The sequence below is a fragment of the Doryrhamphus excisus genome, chromosome 14 (assembly GCF_030265055.1).
Source record: "Doryrhamphus excisus isolate RoL2022-K1 chromosome 14, RoL_Dexc_1.0, whole genome shotgun sequence".
Lineage (NCBI taxonomy): Eukaryota > Metazoa > Chordata > Actinopteri > Syngnathiformes > Syngnathidae > Doryrhamphus > Doryrhamphus excisus.
Genome location: NC_080479.1, coordinates 18,429,466 through 18,448,729, shown reverse-complemented (window position 1 = coordinate 18,448,729; position 19,264 = coordinate 18,429,466). Strand labels below are relative to the sequence as shown.

The 19,264-nt window shown below is 41.6% G+C and overlaps 3 protein-coding genes and 1 non-coding gene across 7 annotated transcripts in view; 1 reads left to right on the top strand and 3 right to left on the bottom strand.

The window, feature by feature from the left end:
* spire1a (spire-type actin nucleation factor 1a) overlaps positions 1-692 on the bottom strand; it is a 31,778-nt gene extending 31,086 nt beyond the window's left edge. For 2 of the 3 annotated variants that reach the window (XM_058047146.1, XM_058047145.1), the window contains exon 1: positions 33-689. In XM_058047146.1, the coding sequence (XP_057903129.1) occupies positions 33-390 (358 nt within the window). In that variant the 5' untranslated portion in view covers positions 391-689. Of the gene's footprint in view, positions 1-32 lie in introns of all 3 variants that reach the window. The other variant, XM_058047144.1, reaches the window with a different exon arrangement.
* Positions 693-1,878: 1,186 nt separating this feature from the next.
* LOC131102449 (U8 small nucleolar RNA) lies at positions 1,879-2,011 on the top strand. Its single transcript, XR_009119444.1, has one exon. It is a non-coding gene; the product is annotated as a U8 small nucleolar RNA (small nucleolar RNA).
* A 94-nt stretch (positions 2,012-2,105) lies between these two features.
* Positions 2,106-9,425, bottom strand: si:ch211-215i13.3 (brain and acute leukemia cytoplasmic protein). The gene is made up of 3 exons (XM_058047147.1): positions 9,156-9,425; positions 8,960-9,075; positions 2,106-4,885 (listed from the first exon to the last, which is right to left on the bottom strand). The coding sequence occupies exons 1-3, from the start codon at positions 9,280-9,282 to the stop codon at positions 4,766-4,768; spliced, it is 363 nt and encodes a 120-aa protein (XP_057903130.1). The 5' UTR covers positions 9,283-9,425; the 3' UTR covers positions 2,106-4,765.
* Positions 9,426-10,271: 846 nt separating this feature from the next.
* On the bottom strand, positions 10,272-18,216 carry atp6v1c1b (ATPase H+ transporting V1 subunit C1b). Of its 2 annotated transcripts, XM_058046933.1 has the most exons (13): positions 18,036-18,212; positions 17,060-17,228; positions 16,927-16,994; positions 16,775-16,860; positions 16,608-16,702; positions 16,444-16,535; positions 15,697-15,795; positions 14,804-14,872; positions 13,370-13,462; positions 13,181-13,274; positions 12,996-13,093; positions 12,793-12,916; positions 10,272-10,775 (listed from the first exon to the last, which is right to left on the bottom strand). In XM_058046933.1, exons 2-13 carry the CDS (start codon positions 17,189-17,191, stop codon positions 10,677-10,679), a joined length of 1,149 nt encoding a protein of 382 aa, XP_057902916.1. In that variant the 5' UTR covers positions 17,192-17,228; positions 18,036-18,212; the 3' UTR covers positions 10,272-10,676. The 2 variants fall into 2 exon arrangements, with proteins under 2 accessions (XP_057902916.1, XP_057902915.1); XM_058046932.1 differs by having other exon boundaries at positions 12,996-13,274; positions 18,036-18,216.
* Between the last annotated feature and the right edge of the window lie 1,048 nt (positions 18,217-19,264).

The window sequence follows — 19,264 nt, the reverse complement described above, 5'->3', positions numbered from 1 at the left end:
TTAAAGATGCTGCAGTAGCTGCTTAGAAGTACCTGTGCTGCGTTCAAGGTACAGTTTCACAGTGCCGTCCCTGCAGATCCTCACATCCCCGGGTCCCTGCACCCGCCGAGGGTACTCCCCAGCTGCGGAGGCGCTCTTGGTGCCTTTCCGCCGCGGTCTCTTCTGCGCCAGAGTCCGGCAGCACTGGTAACACACAGCCCAGGCTTGCTCCTCGTTGATGGGCTGGCTGTACAGAGACAGGATGTCCTCCAGGGATACGTCCTCGGCTCCGTGCGCCGAGTCCATGTCGCTGACGTCCCCGGGCCCGGAGGCACTAAAATCAGCTGCGAAATCCCGGAGAATGGTCGGAGAAGTCAGCATGTCGTCGTCGGTGCCCCGTCGCTGGGCCATATTTGTGTTATTTCACCGACATGTTGTCAGTTAGGAGAGGATAATAAAGTTATTAGGCGTTCAAACGGCGGTACTGGATGACAGTGTTATGCTAGCGAAGCTACATGTGTCGATGCTACAACTGGAATGAACGATGGACTAACGGATAGCTGATAATTCAAGCTAGCCGACTGCTGCCTTCCGCGTGGCCATAGTGCGAGCCGGTTTGAACCGGAAATTGACACTACTTCCGCTTTTGAGTGGAAAGTGAGTTCATTCATTCATAACTTTTCTACCGCTTATACTCATATAGACAAACAACCATTCCCACTCACATTCAGAGGAATCGAGAAATCGATAGATGTACCATAAGGAATTATCCAATATCAATTAAAAAAAATATAAATCATTTTCTGTCATTGTCGAGTGTCCGTGTTGTAAAGACTGGCAGAGCAATGTAATATTCGTCCGTGGGGCAACACGTACCTGATTGCCTCGTTCCTCCAAGGCAACTTAAAGATGCACGTGAAAGGTTGTGGCGACATTTTGTCATATTTTTTTGGTTAATGGTGTGCCGCAAGATTTTTCCAATGTAAATTAACGTGTCGTGGCTCAAAAAAGTTTGAAAAAAACTGTCCTAGAGAGCCAGAAAAAAGTGGGGGCTCCAGAGCATTTTCTATTAGGGCTCCAACGTTGTAGAATGATCTACCTGTTAATATTAGAGCTGTTACCTCAATAGAAATGTTCGAGTCCCGACTCAAAACTTATTTCTACACTTTAGCATTTAGTTAAAAAGATTCGTTATCTGATGGTTTAAACTGTGGAAAGATGGAACTCGGCAGCGACATCTGCTGGGCAAATTTTGACATTACCTCTCAGGTTGACGCGCTTGTGGTACAACAACTTCCGCTTCCGGTTTTATATCGCCTGTATTTTTACACTGTAACCAAAACAACGAGTCGCGGTACTTTAGGTACATTATATAATAATAATAATACAAAATAATACGAATAAGATTAATAAAATATAGTAAGTATAATCAGTCATCGCGCAGTCTAAGGAATGTTTGTTCGTAGCGAACCCGGAAGTAAACGCCTCCGTGCTCTTCCGCTGCTGAACGGTGTTGCATGTTTTTTATTCTTGATTTGATTTAAAAGCAGCTAACCTCACAGCTGTAAGTTGGGGAATGGGGAAATAAAAGAGTGATTTATAAGAAATTCGTGAAAAAGCCGCAACATTGGCTTCCATAGTGAGTTTACTTCCTGTCCGCCAATGAGAAGCTCGCTTGAGATGACGTCACGACTGAATTTGCATGTTAAGAAGATACAGACAGAAAACATGACTATTTAACTGAAGTCTCCAATTATGTTTGACTGTGGGTTAACCCAGAGAGCACGTATGAGTACATCGGAGTGCATTTAAGCAGATAAGTTGCCATGGTTACGTGAAACCGCGAGTTAAATAGCTGTGTGCGGAAGCCAAAGCAGCTGCTACTCCAACCAGCAAGTATCGTCAGTGAGGTATATCCTTACCTGTATCTCCAGAAATGGAGTTGCAGAATATGATGAATGGAGAGTCATGAGATATGATTAATATCTCCGACTTGTAGAGAAATGCAACGCTCTACAAGTTCCATTCTGATTTGCGATTTTGTTAGCAACAAAGAAAATACTAAGCGGAAGCTGCAGTTTCTCTATGAAACACTAGATGGCAGTGTTTCTTCCCAATACTGCGCTTTGTCTGACAGGGTTCCTTGCTGACCGGAAACACTTCTCACTTTGAAGCTTCATAAACATATTATGTACACATCCACTCCTGATCCTACGTGGATATTTTGCACTGCTCCATCTTAAGGAGGTTCTAAGTCAAGTTTCAAAATGAGACAAAAAGAAACATTGGAGTGAAATAGGCTGTTCATCAGATGATCAAAGTTGAAGACCACAGGTCAAAAAAAGGCTAAAACAGAAATAAAAAGTATAAAAAGGGCATGCTTGATGCCAGTGTTCCCAGGAGGCCAGTGGGAATGTTGCTGCAGGTGCTGAAGATGGCTTCACTGTCTGGAACTCCATCCCCAAATGTTCTCCATTGGATTTAGATGAGGGGAAGACGCAGGATGGTCCAAAAGAGTGACACCATTCCTCTGGAAGAAGTGCTTTGTCAAATGTTGGAAAGCCAGTCATATATTATATATATTATATATTTACTATCTCTATGGGTAAACATACATCTGTATTAACACTTAGCAGTGTCATGCTAGGTGTTAGCATGCTAATGTTAGCAGCTAACGTTAGCATACTAGCATGTTTTGCAATGCTTCGCACTATCATGCTAGGTGTTATCATGTTAACTTTAGCATATGCTAATTTCAGCATACTAGCATTTTTGTGTTTTCATGGGTAAACATATCTAAGCACTTAGGACAATCTTTCTAGGTGTTAGCATGTTTATGTTAGCATGTTAATGTTAACATAATATTTTTTACTATTTCTCCGTGTAAACATATATACGTATTAACACTTAGCAGTGTCATGCTAGGTGTTAGCATGCTAATGTTAACATGTTAGCAGCTGACGTTAGCATACTAGCATGTTTTGCAATGCTTAGCACTATCATGCTAGGTGTTATCATGTTAACTTTAGCATATGCTAATTTTAGCATACTAGCATTTCTGTGTTTTCATGGGTAAACATCTAAACAGGACAATCTTTCTAGGTGTTAGCATGTTCATTTTAGCACGTTAGCAGGGTAATGTAAACATAATATTTTTTTCCATTTCTACAGGTACATATATATGTATTAACACTTAGCAGTATCATGCTAGGTGTTAGCATGATAACGTTAGCATACTAGCATGTTTTGCAATGCTTTGCACTATCATGCTAGGTGTATCATGTTAACTTGAGCATGTTAGTATGCTAATTTTAGCATACTAGCATTTTCGTGTTTTCATGGGTAAACATATCTAAACGCTTAGGACAATCTTTCTAGGTGTTAGCATGTTCATGTTAGCATGTTAGCATGGTAATGTTAACAATAATATTTTTTGCTATTTACACGGGTAAACATATATATGTATTAACACTTAGCAGTGTCATGCTAGATGTTAGCATGCTAATGTTAACATGTTAGCAGCTGATGTTAGCATACTAGCATGTTTTGCAATGCTTAGCACTATCATGCTAGGTGTTATCATGTTAACTTTAGCATATGCTAATTTTAGCATACTAGCATTTTTGTGTTTTCATGGGTAAACATATCTAAGCGCTTAGGACAATCTTTCTAGGTGTTAGCATGTTTATGTTAGCATGTTAGCATGGTAATGTTAACAATGTTTTTTACTATTACTACGGGTAAACATATATATGTATTAACACTTCATGCTAGGTGTTAGCATGCTAATGTTAGCATGTTAGCGGCTAACGTTAGCATACTAGCATATTTTGCTGTTTTCAGACAAACAGAATACTTCATTAATCCCTTTGGGATTCCCTCATGGAAATTGACAATATATATACATAAATACATATATAAACACTATTACAATTCAATTACGTTTCAAAATTCAACCATTTCTACCGCATTTCAGTTCTGCTTCAGCTCATCCTTAAAACTATTCCGACACTCTTTTTACTTTTCAACAATTCAACAATTCAACAGCAGTAAAGCAGTTCTGTTTTGGTTCTGCTGTTTGTAAGAATACAAGTCAAAGATCGTCTATACAAGACGCAATAAATCCATTGGAAGATAAAAGGAAGAACATTTAGCTGACATTTACTTGTGGTTTATTTCTGTTCAAGCGTTCATCGGCGCCGATGAGGACTGAGGCGTTACAAAGGCATGGCGGGAGCAACACCCCCCTCTGCTGGCCACACAGCAGATGGCACCTTGGCAGCATGCTTGATTGGGATTGTGGTGGGAAAAGTCTGCTCTTTTTTTTTCCCCCCCTCCGGAACTCCGCGCTGCTGCCGGACATGCACATCGGAATGAGATGCGAGAAGAAGAACAAAGCGACGTGACGCGAAGGGGAAAAACAAAGTCTTGATGTTTTTTTTTTTGAGGCACATGCGGGTGTTTCGTTTCTCCAACGGCTTCCGACAAACAGCACTTGTGGTTGTCCTCCGATAGAAAGCATCTATGTAGCAACTACTCAGACATACAAGAAGGCTGCACAGAGAAGCTGAATACCAGGAGTGTGCACGTGTGTGTGTGTGTGTGTGCGTAGTGGTGATACACTCCGTCACCATGGCAACAAACATGGCGCAGGCTCCTCCTCCTCCCCGACACACGCTTTGCTTTGGCATGCGCAAAAATGTGTCTTGTAAACATCATCGCTGCTCGCTGACCTCCTTCTCCTCCTTCTCCTCCTCCTCCTCCCATCATGGAGCCGATCTGGTCTTCACCTGCCGTCGGTGGAAGCTTCGGGGTCCGGGTGGCTGCTGATGCTGATGGACTGCACCTCCTTGCTCAGCGACCCCGCCTCCTTGGACGCCTTCCTCTTGGAGTCTCGCGTGGCTTGCTGTGGAGAAGGAATCACATCACAGTCACGTCATCTCCGTCTTACTTCCTTCGGAAGTAAGCACCTGGTCCTCAAAAACAGCACAGGACTCCTGTTTCATACAAGATCTTTGACTAAATGTAGCTCCTCAAAAACAGCAAAGCGCGGCCGTCATATATAAAGGATCTTGGACTAGTAGCTGTTCCTCAAAAATAGCACGGCACTCCCGTTTCGTAGAAGATCTTTGACTCAATGTTCTAGCTCCTCAAAAACAGCACAGCATTTTTGTTTCATAGAAGATCTTTGACTAAATGTAGCTCCTCAAAAATAGCAGAGCACGGCCGTCATATATAAAGGATATTTGACTAGCAGCTGTTACTTAAAAACAGCACAGGACTCCTGTTTCATAGAAGATCTTTGACTAAATGTAGCTCCTCAAAAACAGCAAAGCGCGGCCGTCATATATAAAAGGATCTCTGGGTAGCAATAGGTCCTCTCGCTCTTGTCATAGTATGTAAGGGATCTTCGACTAGCAGCTGTTCCTCAAAAACAGCACGGCACTCCCGTTTCATAGAAGATCTTTGAGTCAATGTTCTAGCTCCTCAAAAACAGCACAGCATTTTTGTTTCATAAAAGATCTTTGACTAAATGTAGCTCCTCAAAAACAGCAGATCGCGGCCGTCATATATAAAGGATCTTTGACTGGCAGCTGTTCCTCAAAAACAGCACAGGACTCCTATTTCATAGAAGATCTTTGAATAAATGTAGCTCCTCAAAAACAGCAGAGCGCAGCCATCATATATAAAGGATCTTTGACTAGCAGCTGGTCCTCAAAAACAGCAGAGCTCTGCTGTTATATAGGGGATCTTTGACTGGCATTTTTACGATCATTTCTTAAAAATAGCAGAGTGCTCTTGTTATAGTATATAAAGGATCTTTGACTCACAGCTGTTCCTCAAAAACAGCACGGCACTCCCGTTTCATACAAGATCTTTGACTAAATGTAGCTCCTCAAAAACAGCAGAACCCGGCCGTCATATATAAAGGATCTTTGGGTAGCAATAGGTCCTCAAAAACAGCGGAGCTCTGATGTTTGACTGCTCTTGTCATAGTATATAAAGGATCTTTGACTAGCAGCTGTTCCTCAAAAACAGCACGGCACTCCCGTTTCATAGAAGATCTTTGACTCAGTGTTCTAGCTCCTCAAAAACAGCACAGCAGTTTTGTTTCATACAACATCTTTGACTAAATGTAGCTCTTCAAAAACAGCAGAGCACAGCCGTCATACATAAAGGATCTTTGGGTAGCAATAGGTCCTCAAAAACAGCAGAGCTCTGCTGTCATATAGGGGATCTTTGACTGGCATTTTCACAATCATTTCTGAAAAATAGCAGAGTGCTCTTGTCATATATAAAAGATCTTTGACGAGCAGTAGGTCTTCAAAAACAGCACAGCATTCCTGTTTAATAGAGGATCTTTGACTAAAAGTAGGTCACCAAAATGAGCATAGCCGTGCTGGCTCTTTGACTAGCATTTCTGCAGTTGTTTCTTAAAAATAGCAGAATGTTGTTGCCATATATACGTAAAGGATCTTGATGAGAAGTAAGCCCTCAAAAACAGCGCAGCACTCCTTGCCATATAAAGGATCTTCGATCCTCAAAAACAGCAGACATCTGCTGTTATATAGGGATCTTTGACGAGCATTTGTATCGCCGCTTCTTAAAAATAGCAGAGCGCTCTTGTCACATATAAAAGATCTTTGACTAGCAGTAGGTCTTCAAAAACAGCACAGCATTCCTGTTTAATAGAGGATCTTTGACTAAAAGTAGGTCACCAAAATGAGCCTAGCTGTGCTGGCTCTTTGACTAGCATTTCTGCAGTCGTTGCTTAAAAATAGCAGAATGCTGTTGTCATATATACATATATAAAGGATCTTGATTAGAAAACAGCACAGCACTCCTTGCCATATAAAGGATCTTCGATCCATCTGCTGTTATATGGGGATCTTTGACAAGCATTTTTATCGTCGCTTCTTAAAAATAGCAGAGTACTCTTGTCATATATAATAGATCTTTGACGACAATACAGCACAGCACTCCTGTCATATAGAGGATCTTTGACAAGAATTTAAACAGTGGGCATTAAAAACAGCAGAGTGTTCCTGACATACGGCGTATAAAGGATCTTTGACCAACACTCGGTCCTCAAAAACAGCGAAGCCCACCTGTCATGTCGGGGATCTTTAACTAGTGTTTGTCCTTAAAGACGGCAGCGTGATTCTGACCCAGAATGTTGGATTGGGTCCTCAAAGACAGCAGACATCTGCTGTTATATAGGGATCTTTGACAAGCATTTTTATCGCCGCTTCTTAAAAATAGCAGAGCGCTCTTGTCATATATAAAAGATCTTTGACTAGCAGTAGGTCTTCAAAAACAGCACAGCATTCCTGTTTAATAGAGGATCTTTGACTAAAAGTAGGTCACCAAAATGAGCATAGCCGTGCTGGCTCTTTGACTAGCATTTCTGCAGTTGTTTCTTAAAAATAGCAGAATGTTGTTGCCATATATACGTAAAGGATCTTGATGAGAAGTAAGCCCTCAAAAACAGCACAGCACTCCTTGCCATATAAAGGATCTTTGATCCTCAAAAACAGCAGACATCTACTGTTATATGGGGATCTTTGACGAGCATTTTTATCGGCGCTTCTTAAAAATAGCAGAGCGCTCTTGTCATATATAAAAGATCTTTGACTAGCAGTAGGTCTTCAAAAACAGCACAGCATTCCTGTTTAATAGAGAATCTTTGACTAAAAGTAGGTCACCAAAATGAGCCTAGCTGTGCTGGCTCTTTGACTAGCATTTCTGCAGTCGTTGCTTAAAAATAGCAGAATGCTGTTGCCATATATACATATATAAAGGATCTTGATGAGAAAACAGCACAGCACTCCTTGCCATATAAAGGATCTTCGATCCATCTGCTGTTATATGGGGATCTTTGACAAGCATTTTTATCGTCGCTTCTTAAAAATAGCAGAGTACTCTTGTCATATATAATAGATCTTTGACGACAATACAGCACAGCACTCCTGTCATATAGAGGATCTTTGACAAGAATTTAAACAGTGGGCCTTAAAAACAGCAGAGTATTCCTGACATACGGCGTATAAAGGATCTTTGACCAACACTCGGTCCTCAAAAACAGCAAAGCCCACCTGTCATGTCGGGGATCTTTAACTAGTGTTTGTCCTTAAAGACAGCAGCGTGATTCTGACCCAGAATGTTGGATCGGGTCCTCAAAAACAGCAGACATCTGCTGTTATATAGGGATCTTTGACAAGCATTTTTATCGCCGCTTCTTAAAAATAGCAGAGCGCTCTTGTCATATATAAAAGATCTTTGACTAGCAGTAGGTCTTCAAAAACAGCACAGCATTCCTGTTTAATAGAGGATCTTTGACTAAAAGTAGGTCACCAAAATGAGCCTAGCTGTGCTGGCTCTTTGACTAGCATTTCTGCAGTTGTTGCTTAAAAATAGCAGAATGCTATTGTAATATATATATATATATATATATATATATATATATATAAAGGATCTCGATCACAAGTAAGTCCTCAAAAACAGCACAGCACTCCTTGCCATATAAAGGATCTTCGATCCTCAAAAACAGCAGACATCTGCTGTTATATAGGGATCTTTGATGAGCATTTTTATCATCGCTCCTTAAAAATAGCAGAGCACTCTTGTCATATATAATAGATCTTTGACGACAGTACAACACAGCACTCCTATCATACAGAGGATCTTTGACAAGAACTTGAACAGTCTGCCCTTAAAGGATCTTTGACCAACACTCGGTCCTCAAAAACAGCAAAGCACACCTGTCATGTCGAGGGATCTTTAACTAGTGTTTGTCCTTAACGACAGCAATGTGATTCTGACCCAGAATGTTGGATTGGGTCCTTAAAAACAGCAGAGTGCATCCGTCATATGTGAAGGATCTTTGACTATAGAAGAGCATTCCCATGTAGTTTTCCATACCACGGCAATGAAAGACCTGGGATGGAAGGAAAGGTGACGTGAGGTGCGGGTTCCTTACATCACTAAAAGATCGTCTCTGCCTCCTCTGATGGTTGCAGCTGCTGGTTCCGCTCAGGTTCTGCTTCCCACATTGGGTTCCTGTGGTCACCATCCTCTTGGCCTCAAAAGTCTTGCCTATAGTGGAGACCATAGCAAAGATGAAGATGATGATGATGATGGTGGTGATGATGGAGATGGCCGAGGTGTTATCTTACTGGCGGACACCGGAAGAGGAGTCTCCACGTCCGTGTTGGTCAGCCACGTCGACTCGGTCTCTCTGGTCCAGCTCTCATGGTACCTCGGCTCGATGATCGCGTCCGCCCTGCTCCCCCCGCAGCCCATCGGGAAATGTCATCCGCCACAGGTGCTGCAAAAGCGGATCGGATGGGATCGTCTCGGTGGGGGCCCGGACGTCTACATGCGTCTTTCATGGTGCCATCTTCGTTCCCGTACTGGTTCCGGTGGTGGCGATGCTGCCCCCCCCCCCCGGTCCCTCGGACTGCATCAGCTGACCCGCGTGACCACGCGCCGTGCGTCATTCGAGGGAAGGGGGTGTGGCCAGCGGAAGGCGGGGACATGCGCGGCGCTGATTGGCCGGGAGGTGAAGCGTCATCGTAACGGCAACATATGAGGCGCACCTCACCGTTTGATAGTTTTATATCAAATATTACACAGATTTGACATATTTTATATCAAATATTACACAGATTTGACATATTTTATGACATTAATTTGAATGAAAAAGCCCACGTGCAACATTCAAATATTTAAAGAGTAATCGAACCGATTACTCTATCACGGTTATTCCTTTAATTATGAAATTAATTGATCGTTATTTCTATTTTGATGTAAAACTATGCATATTTAGAAAAAGTACTTATTGGTTTGAAGTACTTATTGGTCCCTGTCTAGCATAAAAGGACTAAAATGTAGGAAAAAGCCCACGTGCAACATTCAAATATTTAAAGAATAATCGAACCGATTACTCTATCACGATTATTCCTTTAATTATGAAATTAATTGATCGCTATTTCTATTTTGATGTAAAACTATGCATATTTAGAAAAAGTACTTATTGGTTTGAAGTACTTATTGGTCCTTGTATGGCATAAAAGGACTAAATATAGGAAGTACTAAGGTTCCCTAGGGAACACATTTACTGTGACACTGCTCAAATCCCCCCCCCCTTACCTCTTACCTCCAGGTGTGCACTAACCACACTTACACAGAAACAGGAAGTGCATCTCATCAAGTTCTGCAATACAGGATGTAAGAGTACATTTGTGAACTGACAAAAACAAAACACAGCACTTGAACGCATCTTCCACATACAGCAAATACTTTTTTTGACATTTATTGGTATTACTTTGAAATACACGGACGGGACAGCAGAGTAGAGTAGAGTAGAGTAGGATCCACGGGGAGGAGCGGACACGGCGGTCAGCCAGCACGTTGATAAACATCTACTTGGGAATCAAACACGCAGCTAAAAACACACTGACTGGCCGCTCAAATAAATATTATATTTTTCATATACATCTGGACTCGTACTTTACAACAAAGCCACAATAAAAAAAAAATGCTGACTTCTTTTCTTTGGATGGCGTCAAATAAAGTGGATTTAAAACTCTTACTTCCTGTTGGGCATCTGATGGGGGAGGGGGAGGGGAAGAGGGAGGAAAACAACACACAACGGGAATGTGAACGCCACAGAGTGAGACCTCCCGCCGGGCCACTCAGACTTTGAAGTCGAGAAGGTTGCAGTCGATCTTGTAGTAAACGTACGGGTAGTACTCCTGCTGGCTCAGGTTCAGACCCGGGATGTCCATGGAAGCCTGGAGGGGGGAGGGGGGGGGGGGGCAAAAAAAAAACAACAAACTCTTATTTGCTTCTTCCCTGTCACCATGGCGATGGTGGTGTGTTTAGTGTCAAAGACGGGGATGACGTCAAATAGCTCCTGGACAATTTGGAAAGCAGCGGAAGATCCACTGACCTGATTTGCTTGGTTCTTTTGGTGTCCGACGGGGGGGGGGGGACTTGTCCGTGTTGTGGTGTCCCATTTTTAGGGGGGGGGGGTCATCATGTTTGTAGTGCTGCCGTAGTACGGCTATTCTTTGCAAATGACGGACATTTTGTGGAGCTTTCCGTCGTTCTTTGCGAATCCGTAGTGTTTCCGAACATACCATTTAAACGTTGCGGGGGGGGGGGGGGGGGGGGGGGGGTTAAATATAGAAACTTCCTCGCTGCTGCTTGCGTACTACGAACGTCCATGTTGTTTTACTAGTAGTTTGTATGCATGTTATGTGTTATATGTTATATGTTATGTATACAAAACGCTAAATAATGATGGTGCATTCATGGCGCCTGGGAAACAACATATGGCATGAAGTTGAACATATAATAATAATAAAACGGCGCTTGCATCGGATTTTACCGATACCCACAAACGCATCGTGATGAATCTAGATTTCATGCGCATCGATGTATCGATTGATATCGATTATTTTCCACACCCTTAGCGTGTACGCGACAGCAGCACCGCCCTGCTAGATTTGGACTCATTGGTGTCACATGACACTTTGGCTCTGGTTCTTTTCTTCAATTTCCCACAAATTTCTCATCCATAAAAAGTGTTTTAACCTTCCTCTTGTGTTAGCTTTCTGGTATCATGTCTTATGTTATACCGGGTGGGTTTTGACCCATGTATTAAATCAGCTATAAAATACACTAAAAACAATAAGTTACCATCAAATTTGCTTCTCATGTCTTGGTTACCTTCTTAGGCTTCCTCATCCATGAAAATGTTGGTTTTAATACTTTTGGTGTGGGCATGGAGGCCTTTTTTTTTTGTCACTATACCCCTCCATTTCAATTTACAAAAATGGTAAATTGAACCTCAAAAGAATATTATATATAATTTTAAGATATAATTTTTATTTTAAATAATATAAATAAAAATATATTATTTTATTTATATTTTTTATATATATAAATAATATTATATATATATAAAGAATATAATATATATATATCATATTAATAAATTGAAGGTTCTTTGTTAGCTAGCTATTACTGAGGGCTATAGAACATATCTCTTAAATCAATTAGTTTGATTTATTTTCTCATTTTAGTATTAATCACTAAAGAAACATCTAAGGTGTTGGGGTGAATTTTGACCCATATATATATTAATGTCAAGAAAAGGTAAAAAAAAAAAGTTATTGTTTTCAGCAACAGAACTTTAGTATAAACTGAAATAAAAAAATCAGAACAGGTCCAGATCTTGGTTCACTGTACTTGTTGCCATTCTTACCGTGATCCAAATTGTAAATGTGAAAATCAGCCAATCAAATGAGTGAATTCACGTCACATGGTATACCGGAAAAAGCGGTCAAAATGAGAATCCCCTGAAGCTTACATGATGAGAAGAGGAGCTGGTTGTCATTGTGTTGGCTAATTCAGTTGTGGCTCAAAATATTGCTTTATAGTCATATTATTATAACCGGGTCCAAACCGACCCTCACAATACTGTGGTCATAATTTCAACTAGACCATTTTAAAATTTAGTAAAAAAAAAAAAAAAAATTTTTATTTTGTTGAAATAGAGTTTCCTGACAAAGTCAAAAAGCCTTGATGCAATAAACAAATGTTATGTTATTCTTTTTATGCATTAAAATTTTATGCAGTAAAACGGGCCGGTGCAGATATTAAATTCAAGACCCCCCCCTCCCAGTGGTATTGCCCCACTGTATTAGTAGGATGTCATTGTGCTACATTTTAAGCCTTTAGCTGTGCTTTCTACTGCACGTTTAATATGTGAATGGAAGGATGAAGAAAAAGAGCGTCGCTCACGTCGATGATGGCGGCGCTGCTGTCCAGGTGCTTGTACAGGTCGTAGAGCACCTCCCTCAGCTTCTTCATGTTCTTCTTGTTGGGCTGGAGCAGCATGGCCTGAAAGTTGACCGGCAGACCGTATCTACGGAGAGAAAAAAAAAAAGGGAGAGCGTCCTAAAACGCCGCCAGAGCTTTTCATGTTATCTTCCCGCCACGCCCACCTCAGCACCGACTCCACAAACACACGCAGAGCTTTGATGTGGACCCACGCGATGAAGGCCTCGCTGAAGTTGACTTTGAGCCACCGCACCAGAGGACCCTGCGTGGAGGAAGACCAGAAAGCGATGAGATGAGGACGTTGGAGAAAGACGGGCGGGGGCGACGGGCGGGGGCGACGGCGGCTCACAAACTGCTTCTTCTTGTCGGTGGACAAGCGAGTCATCTCCTCTTTGTCGGCCTTCATCTCCTCCTCGTTGTACTGGAAGTCGCGCACGCTGAACCTGGCGACGCATTGTGCACGAGTTCAACATGGGGTGCGGCCATCGCGGCGTCGGCATGACAACAAGCAGCGTTCGTGAGACTAATTACTAATTACTTGTTTTCTCTGGCCTTGTGCTTGAAATCATCCACCGCCTTCCGGAAGAGCGTGACGCTGAAGAGGCCGCTGTCGTTGTCTTCAAACAGCATCCTGCACCACACACACACACACACTCCTATAAGTGTACTACATATACTACAATGACCTCACTAATGATGTGGAGTGCATGAGAAAGTGGGAAAAGAAAAGTGAGTTAAGTAGTAAAAATGTTCTTCTCCGAGAGTCAGTGACTTTAAAGGGGACCTATGATGCTCCTCCCCTTTTCTGACCGATAAATGTAGTTAGAACGTTGGATTCTGGTGTTAAACCAGAAGCCAAAAGGTTTCGCATAATAAGGTTTGTGCATTTGGAAGAAGTTTGGGATGGCTCTGAATGCTTGGGTTTCAGAAGGCGTGGTAAAATTGTTCCTTTGTGATGTCACAGAGGGACGGGCTTCCTTATATGGGCATGGCTGTAAGCTGTACACTCTCTGCCATCCCCCATATCATGAAATACACTTGTATCATATTGTAAAGCACATGTATTTATTAGGGCTGCACGGTGTAGGAGTGGTTAGCGCGTAGACCTCGCAGCTAGGAGACCCGAGTTCAATCCCACCTTCTGTGTGGAGTTTGCATGTTCTCCCCAGTGCATGCGTGGGTTTTCTCCCACATTCCAAAATCATGCTAGGTTAATTAGCCACTCCAAATTGTCCATAGGTATGAATGTGAGTGTGAATGGTTGTTTGTCTATATGAGAGAGAATGAATGAATGTATTTATTGGTAACAATCTGGCTAACTGTGCAGCATTGCTACTAAACCCAAGTGTAATGCCTGTGGCTGTCATGAAGGAAGATGTAGTCACCCATGCCATTCCACCTGCATATGGAAGATTTTTTTTTTATCACATTTATTTACACAGACGGTGTAAGAGCTATTTAGTAGTGTGTTCCTAGGTTTCTAATATCTGTTTTTATTTATTTATTTTGTTGTTTTGTTTGGATTACTTGATAATATTTTCTTGTTATTTATTTGTTTATTTATCATATTTTGTTGGGGTTAATTAATAGTTTATTTGTGGGTTTTTTTACATTGGGTACACCATGGGCATTTGAAATCTATTTAGGTAGGCGGTGCTCACAGGACCAGCATGCACCGGGGTGGGCCTATGGTTTTTGTACCACAGCAAGAGAGGCAACAGGAGATAATGCCTTTGTTGCTTTTTTTGTTTGCTTTCTTGGTAATAAAAGAAATAAGGAAAAACGGAACAAGGTTGTATGGACAATGAGTCTTTATCCCATGGTGCATCAGTGGCCTTTTAATTATAATTTAAGTGAAGTTTATTTTTTTTAAGGACAAATAGCCACTACAGACGGCAAATGGCGCTTTTATTTTGAAGGCCGGGAGTAGGTAGCGTAGCGTAGGTGTGTGTATATGAAGTGGGCGACTTACTTGGTGGATCGAGGCACCACCATCTCCGCCAGGGTTTCGTACGTCTTCTGCCAGTCAGCAAAGTTGGTCCTGATGAACATGGAAGCATCCATCACTCTCAGCATGTGTTCCTCAAGCACTCACAGCAATATCATCACTATTTGAGCCTGGACAGCTTTACAGATGCCACATCTGCTTCTGACGAGCAGCTATAGCTTGTGGGACGAACTTTTCTTTTGATTTTAGTCGTCTTGACTACGCACAGGAATGTACTATTTTGTCTTCCTGTCAAGAAAGGCCCCCCATTAACTGTCCTTCCGGGACCTTCCATGAAGAACAGTTCCTTTAAACAGACCAAAATAACGATTAGAACAACAAGACACGTTTGGCAGAAAAGTAGCTAACGTGCTTCTTCCCATGGCTAAATGAAATAGAACAAAAAAACAAAATAGAAGAATGTGAAGACAAAAAGCTTAAATGTTGCTACTCATAACTGACAATAACACAAAGCTTTAAAATTATTAGAGCCCTGTAAACAGGAACCAAAACCACAAAAACCCCAGGGAAAAAGAAGCCAAAAATGTACCACTTCCACATGGAATGTGAGGAGATTTTTCTTCCATTTGATCACTGCCTTGGCTCAGTAAGCCGTGTCAATGCAGTGTGAAAGCTAACATCATCCAATATCATGCCAGCCAATCAAAGGAACAAAAAACTGAAGATACGAGACTACTCATCATTTTATCATCATAACTTGCCTCACAAAACACAAAATTACAATTAATATATATATATTAATATGGCTAATTTTTGTCTCCATTCATTTTCTTTCACAAGCAGGCTCACAGAAGCGTAGTATAAATAACGCATGGATTATAGTACATGGAATAAACAGTAGTGCAAAATGTACCTACTTAGGCACAACCACCAGCATGGTGACCAGGTACTCGGAGTCCAACACAAAGTCATCTTTCTTCACAATGTCAGCCAGACTCCTGGTCAACAAGCTGCCCCTGCGGGACCACACAGGTACTACATGTTATCCACAAAGCCCGAAAAGGGGAACTTCACAATTATTATGTGAAACATGAACACATATTTAACTTTTCTGTGCATTCTAGCATGAAAAAACAAGTTAATACGAGCTAGCTAACAATGCACGTCATGGGGAAATACAAAAAAAAAACGGCAAAATTAACTGATATTTACATATTGTTATTGTAGCATTTTTATCTAGTGGACCAACACGACGCCTCACTAGCCGTTCGTCTCAGTGTCATCAACAAACGAAGAGTAGCTAGCTAGCTCTCCATTTTTGACCCGAGGACTGGAGAACACGTCTTGTGCTGGAAGACACGGCCATCCGAATGAGAGCGGCTATCTGAAGTGTTGTCACTGTATCCATGGTGCTGTTGTTGTTGTTGTTCTTGTTAACGGAACTAGCATAAGCTAAATGCTCCATGTGAAATCAATGTAAGTGTTTCATGTTCTTGCATGATCACAGCATGGATATCACACCATAAAACGTTTTTTTTTTTAGTGGGCTTCGTAGTCGAAATAGGTGTATCCCAATGACGTGCCTTGTAAGCTATGTGTTCATTTTTATGGCAAAATTCCATAAAAAAAAGTGTGCACTTCCCCTTTAAAAAAATGACACTCACGCGTTCTTCCGTTCCAGGTTCTGCAGGTTTCCCTTCAGATTGTTGTAAGCTGACGCTCTGGCCTTCAGGTCGTTGTCTATCTGGGTGGCTTGCTGCAAGGCATGCTTGTTAGCCACTAACACACACACACACACACACACACACTTCTACGTGTCTGCACCAACCTTGGAGATGATCTCAGAGATGTTCTTCAGCGACTGCTTGATGGGATACTTAGCCATGTCCCACTGGAATCTGGTAATATAAGTGACCAGGTCCACTGCAGAGACATGTTCAAGTCGTCATTGCAATCAGATTGATGTTCACGGGTCATGTGACTTCAAGCGCTTACGTCCATTAGCCAGCAAGTTCTCCTGGACTTTGTCTCGGCTGTCCTCCAGAACGTCAGCCATGTACTGAGCGACCTTTTTCACCACGCTGAAGAAACAGAAAACACACGTTAGCATCACTCTGGAAATGAGCGAAACAGAGGTAGATCATCACCTCTCCACAAAGGTGTCCAGCTTGGCCAGCTCATCCGACAACCCCACCAAGACGTCCAAGGTGCCCACCTGCAAAGACAACGTCGAGTATAAGAAAACCACATCACTGATGGTGCTCTCTAATGCCACGTCACCTTCAGGTCAGGAATGTTGAACTTGGTGTTGGTGGAAAGGTTGTTGGTGCGCGTGGTGGCCACCATCAGCTTGTCCCACGTCTGCTGACACGTCTTCTCCCCCGGAGCGGAAATCAACCAGAATTCCGTCATGGTTGCTGGCAGGAGGCTTGGTCACTGAGGAGGAGCACTGTGACGAGGAAGGAAACTACGTTACTCCTGATTTGTACTTTCACTTTCTAAAGTTGAGTTAGTAAATAACATTAATGGCGCCCCCTATATTTCTATATTGCTTATCCATATAATCATAATTGACAAATACTCACTGAATTGTGGTTGCTAAGTTCAGCCCATATTGTGCTTGATGGCGGCCATGTTTTTCTACCATTCGTGTCAAACTTTACACTGTGTGTAGCACATTTCAGTTTGTATGTTTTATGTCATGTTGTGTGAGAAATCTCAAGTCTAAGCGGCCCGCCACAAACACATTTGGCGCTACCTGGAATATGGACTATGGTTATCATTTTCAGTGGTGTAAAACTACAGTATATTTGGCCACTCACATTGCTAACGAGTCTATACAAAAGATGCAGCACAGTTGTGTGTACGTTTTCCATTTCCTGTTTCAAGGAAACAATCCGTACATGAGCTTGTTCCTCTTTGTAGCTCTATTTTGTTCTGGAAACTTCCTCACATTGAGCCAGTAATGAGTTGCTGTTGGCTGCATGGAGCATGTTGATTACGTCACAGACTGTCATATGACCATCACACACACACTGCAACTATTTAACACCCTCCTTTGAACTATACATCGACTGCAAACTGAATTTATCAAATATGACATGTGTACATCCCCAACTGAAGATAAAATAGTCAGAAATACACACATAAAAGTGACAAATATGTGTACCGAAAGATATGCTAACCTGTTACCGATGCTAGCTTTAGCATACAGCACTGTCACGACACCCATATTCGCAGTGTTAGCCGTCCTTACCGAAACGTTGACACGGGCTTCGATGTTTGCTTCTCTCGGTGTAAATCAGTGGAATGGTGGCAAATGTCCGTGCATAGTGGATAAATAACAATAACGGCACTTGGATACGGAGGTCCTTCAATTCAACCTAGCATCTCACACAAGTCAGCTGATTAGCCGAGCACTACTGCGCCTGTGCGTGCGGATGCTGCTCTCCGTGATGCCTTCAGAGACTAACAGACTTTGTAGTATTCTTTTGAGATTTACAAAAATTGCAAAATAAACATTGAAAATAACAAGTATTTGAAACTAATTTTAAATTTAGGATCTAAATTCGAAATTTTATGATTATATTACTTGAAAACGGCGTTGCTTTCTCTCTATTCATACCGAAATGATCACAGTAAGATTATTTTTACCGACGGTCCATAAACAAGGCAAAGGCATTTGTTTTGACAGCCGAAAGAGTGGCGCTCAATAGTACAAGTACTGCACTACGACAACAATTGTATTTTTTTAATCAAAGGCTAGTGTTATGTTTAAAATAGTGTGGAATTACTAAATATGAAGTTATATATGTACTGTTTGAGTTATTACATACATTACAAAAATATGTAAAATATAAGGGATGAATAACATTGTACAAAATGAGATTTGAATGAGAACCATATCACTAATAAATATTTGCACACATCCGAAACAAACTACAGTTTAGATGTCAGTCATCAGTCAAGCAAATCAAATCGTCAATGAAGTAAATACAGATCCAATCCATAATACAGTCAGTATTACCTTGCATAAACTTGCAAAAGAACCATAATCCATGGGTGTGAAACAGGGGCACTCATCTAAGAATAATCTGCAAAACAGTTTGGGGATATTTATACTGGATTTCCTGTGATTTCATGCCGAACTGCGGCAATAATAAATGAAACCGATTATAGCATCTCTTAAATGTGGATGAGTTGTCAATGTGAACTCTTATGTGACTACTCTGGATTCATTAGTCGCACTGTTGTTTATTTCCTTATCCTGAGGCTATTTTCTTTCAGACAGCAAATGCACTCGATTGGCCTTTATCCTGCATCTACATGACCAGGAGAGCATACTTTAAAAGAGGACTTTTTCCACTTTTCTGACCTATTAATGTAGTTAGAATATTGTATTCCGGTGTTAAACCATACCAAGGTTTCAGATAATGAGGTTAGCGCATTTGGAAGTGAGTCCTGAAAGAAGTTTGGGATGGCTCA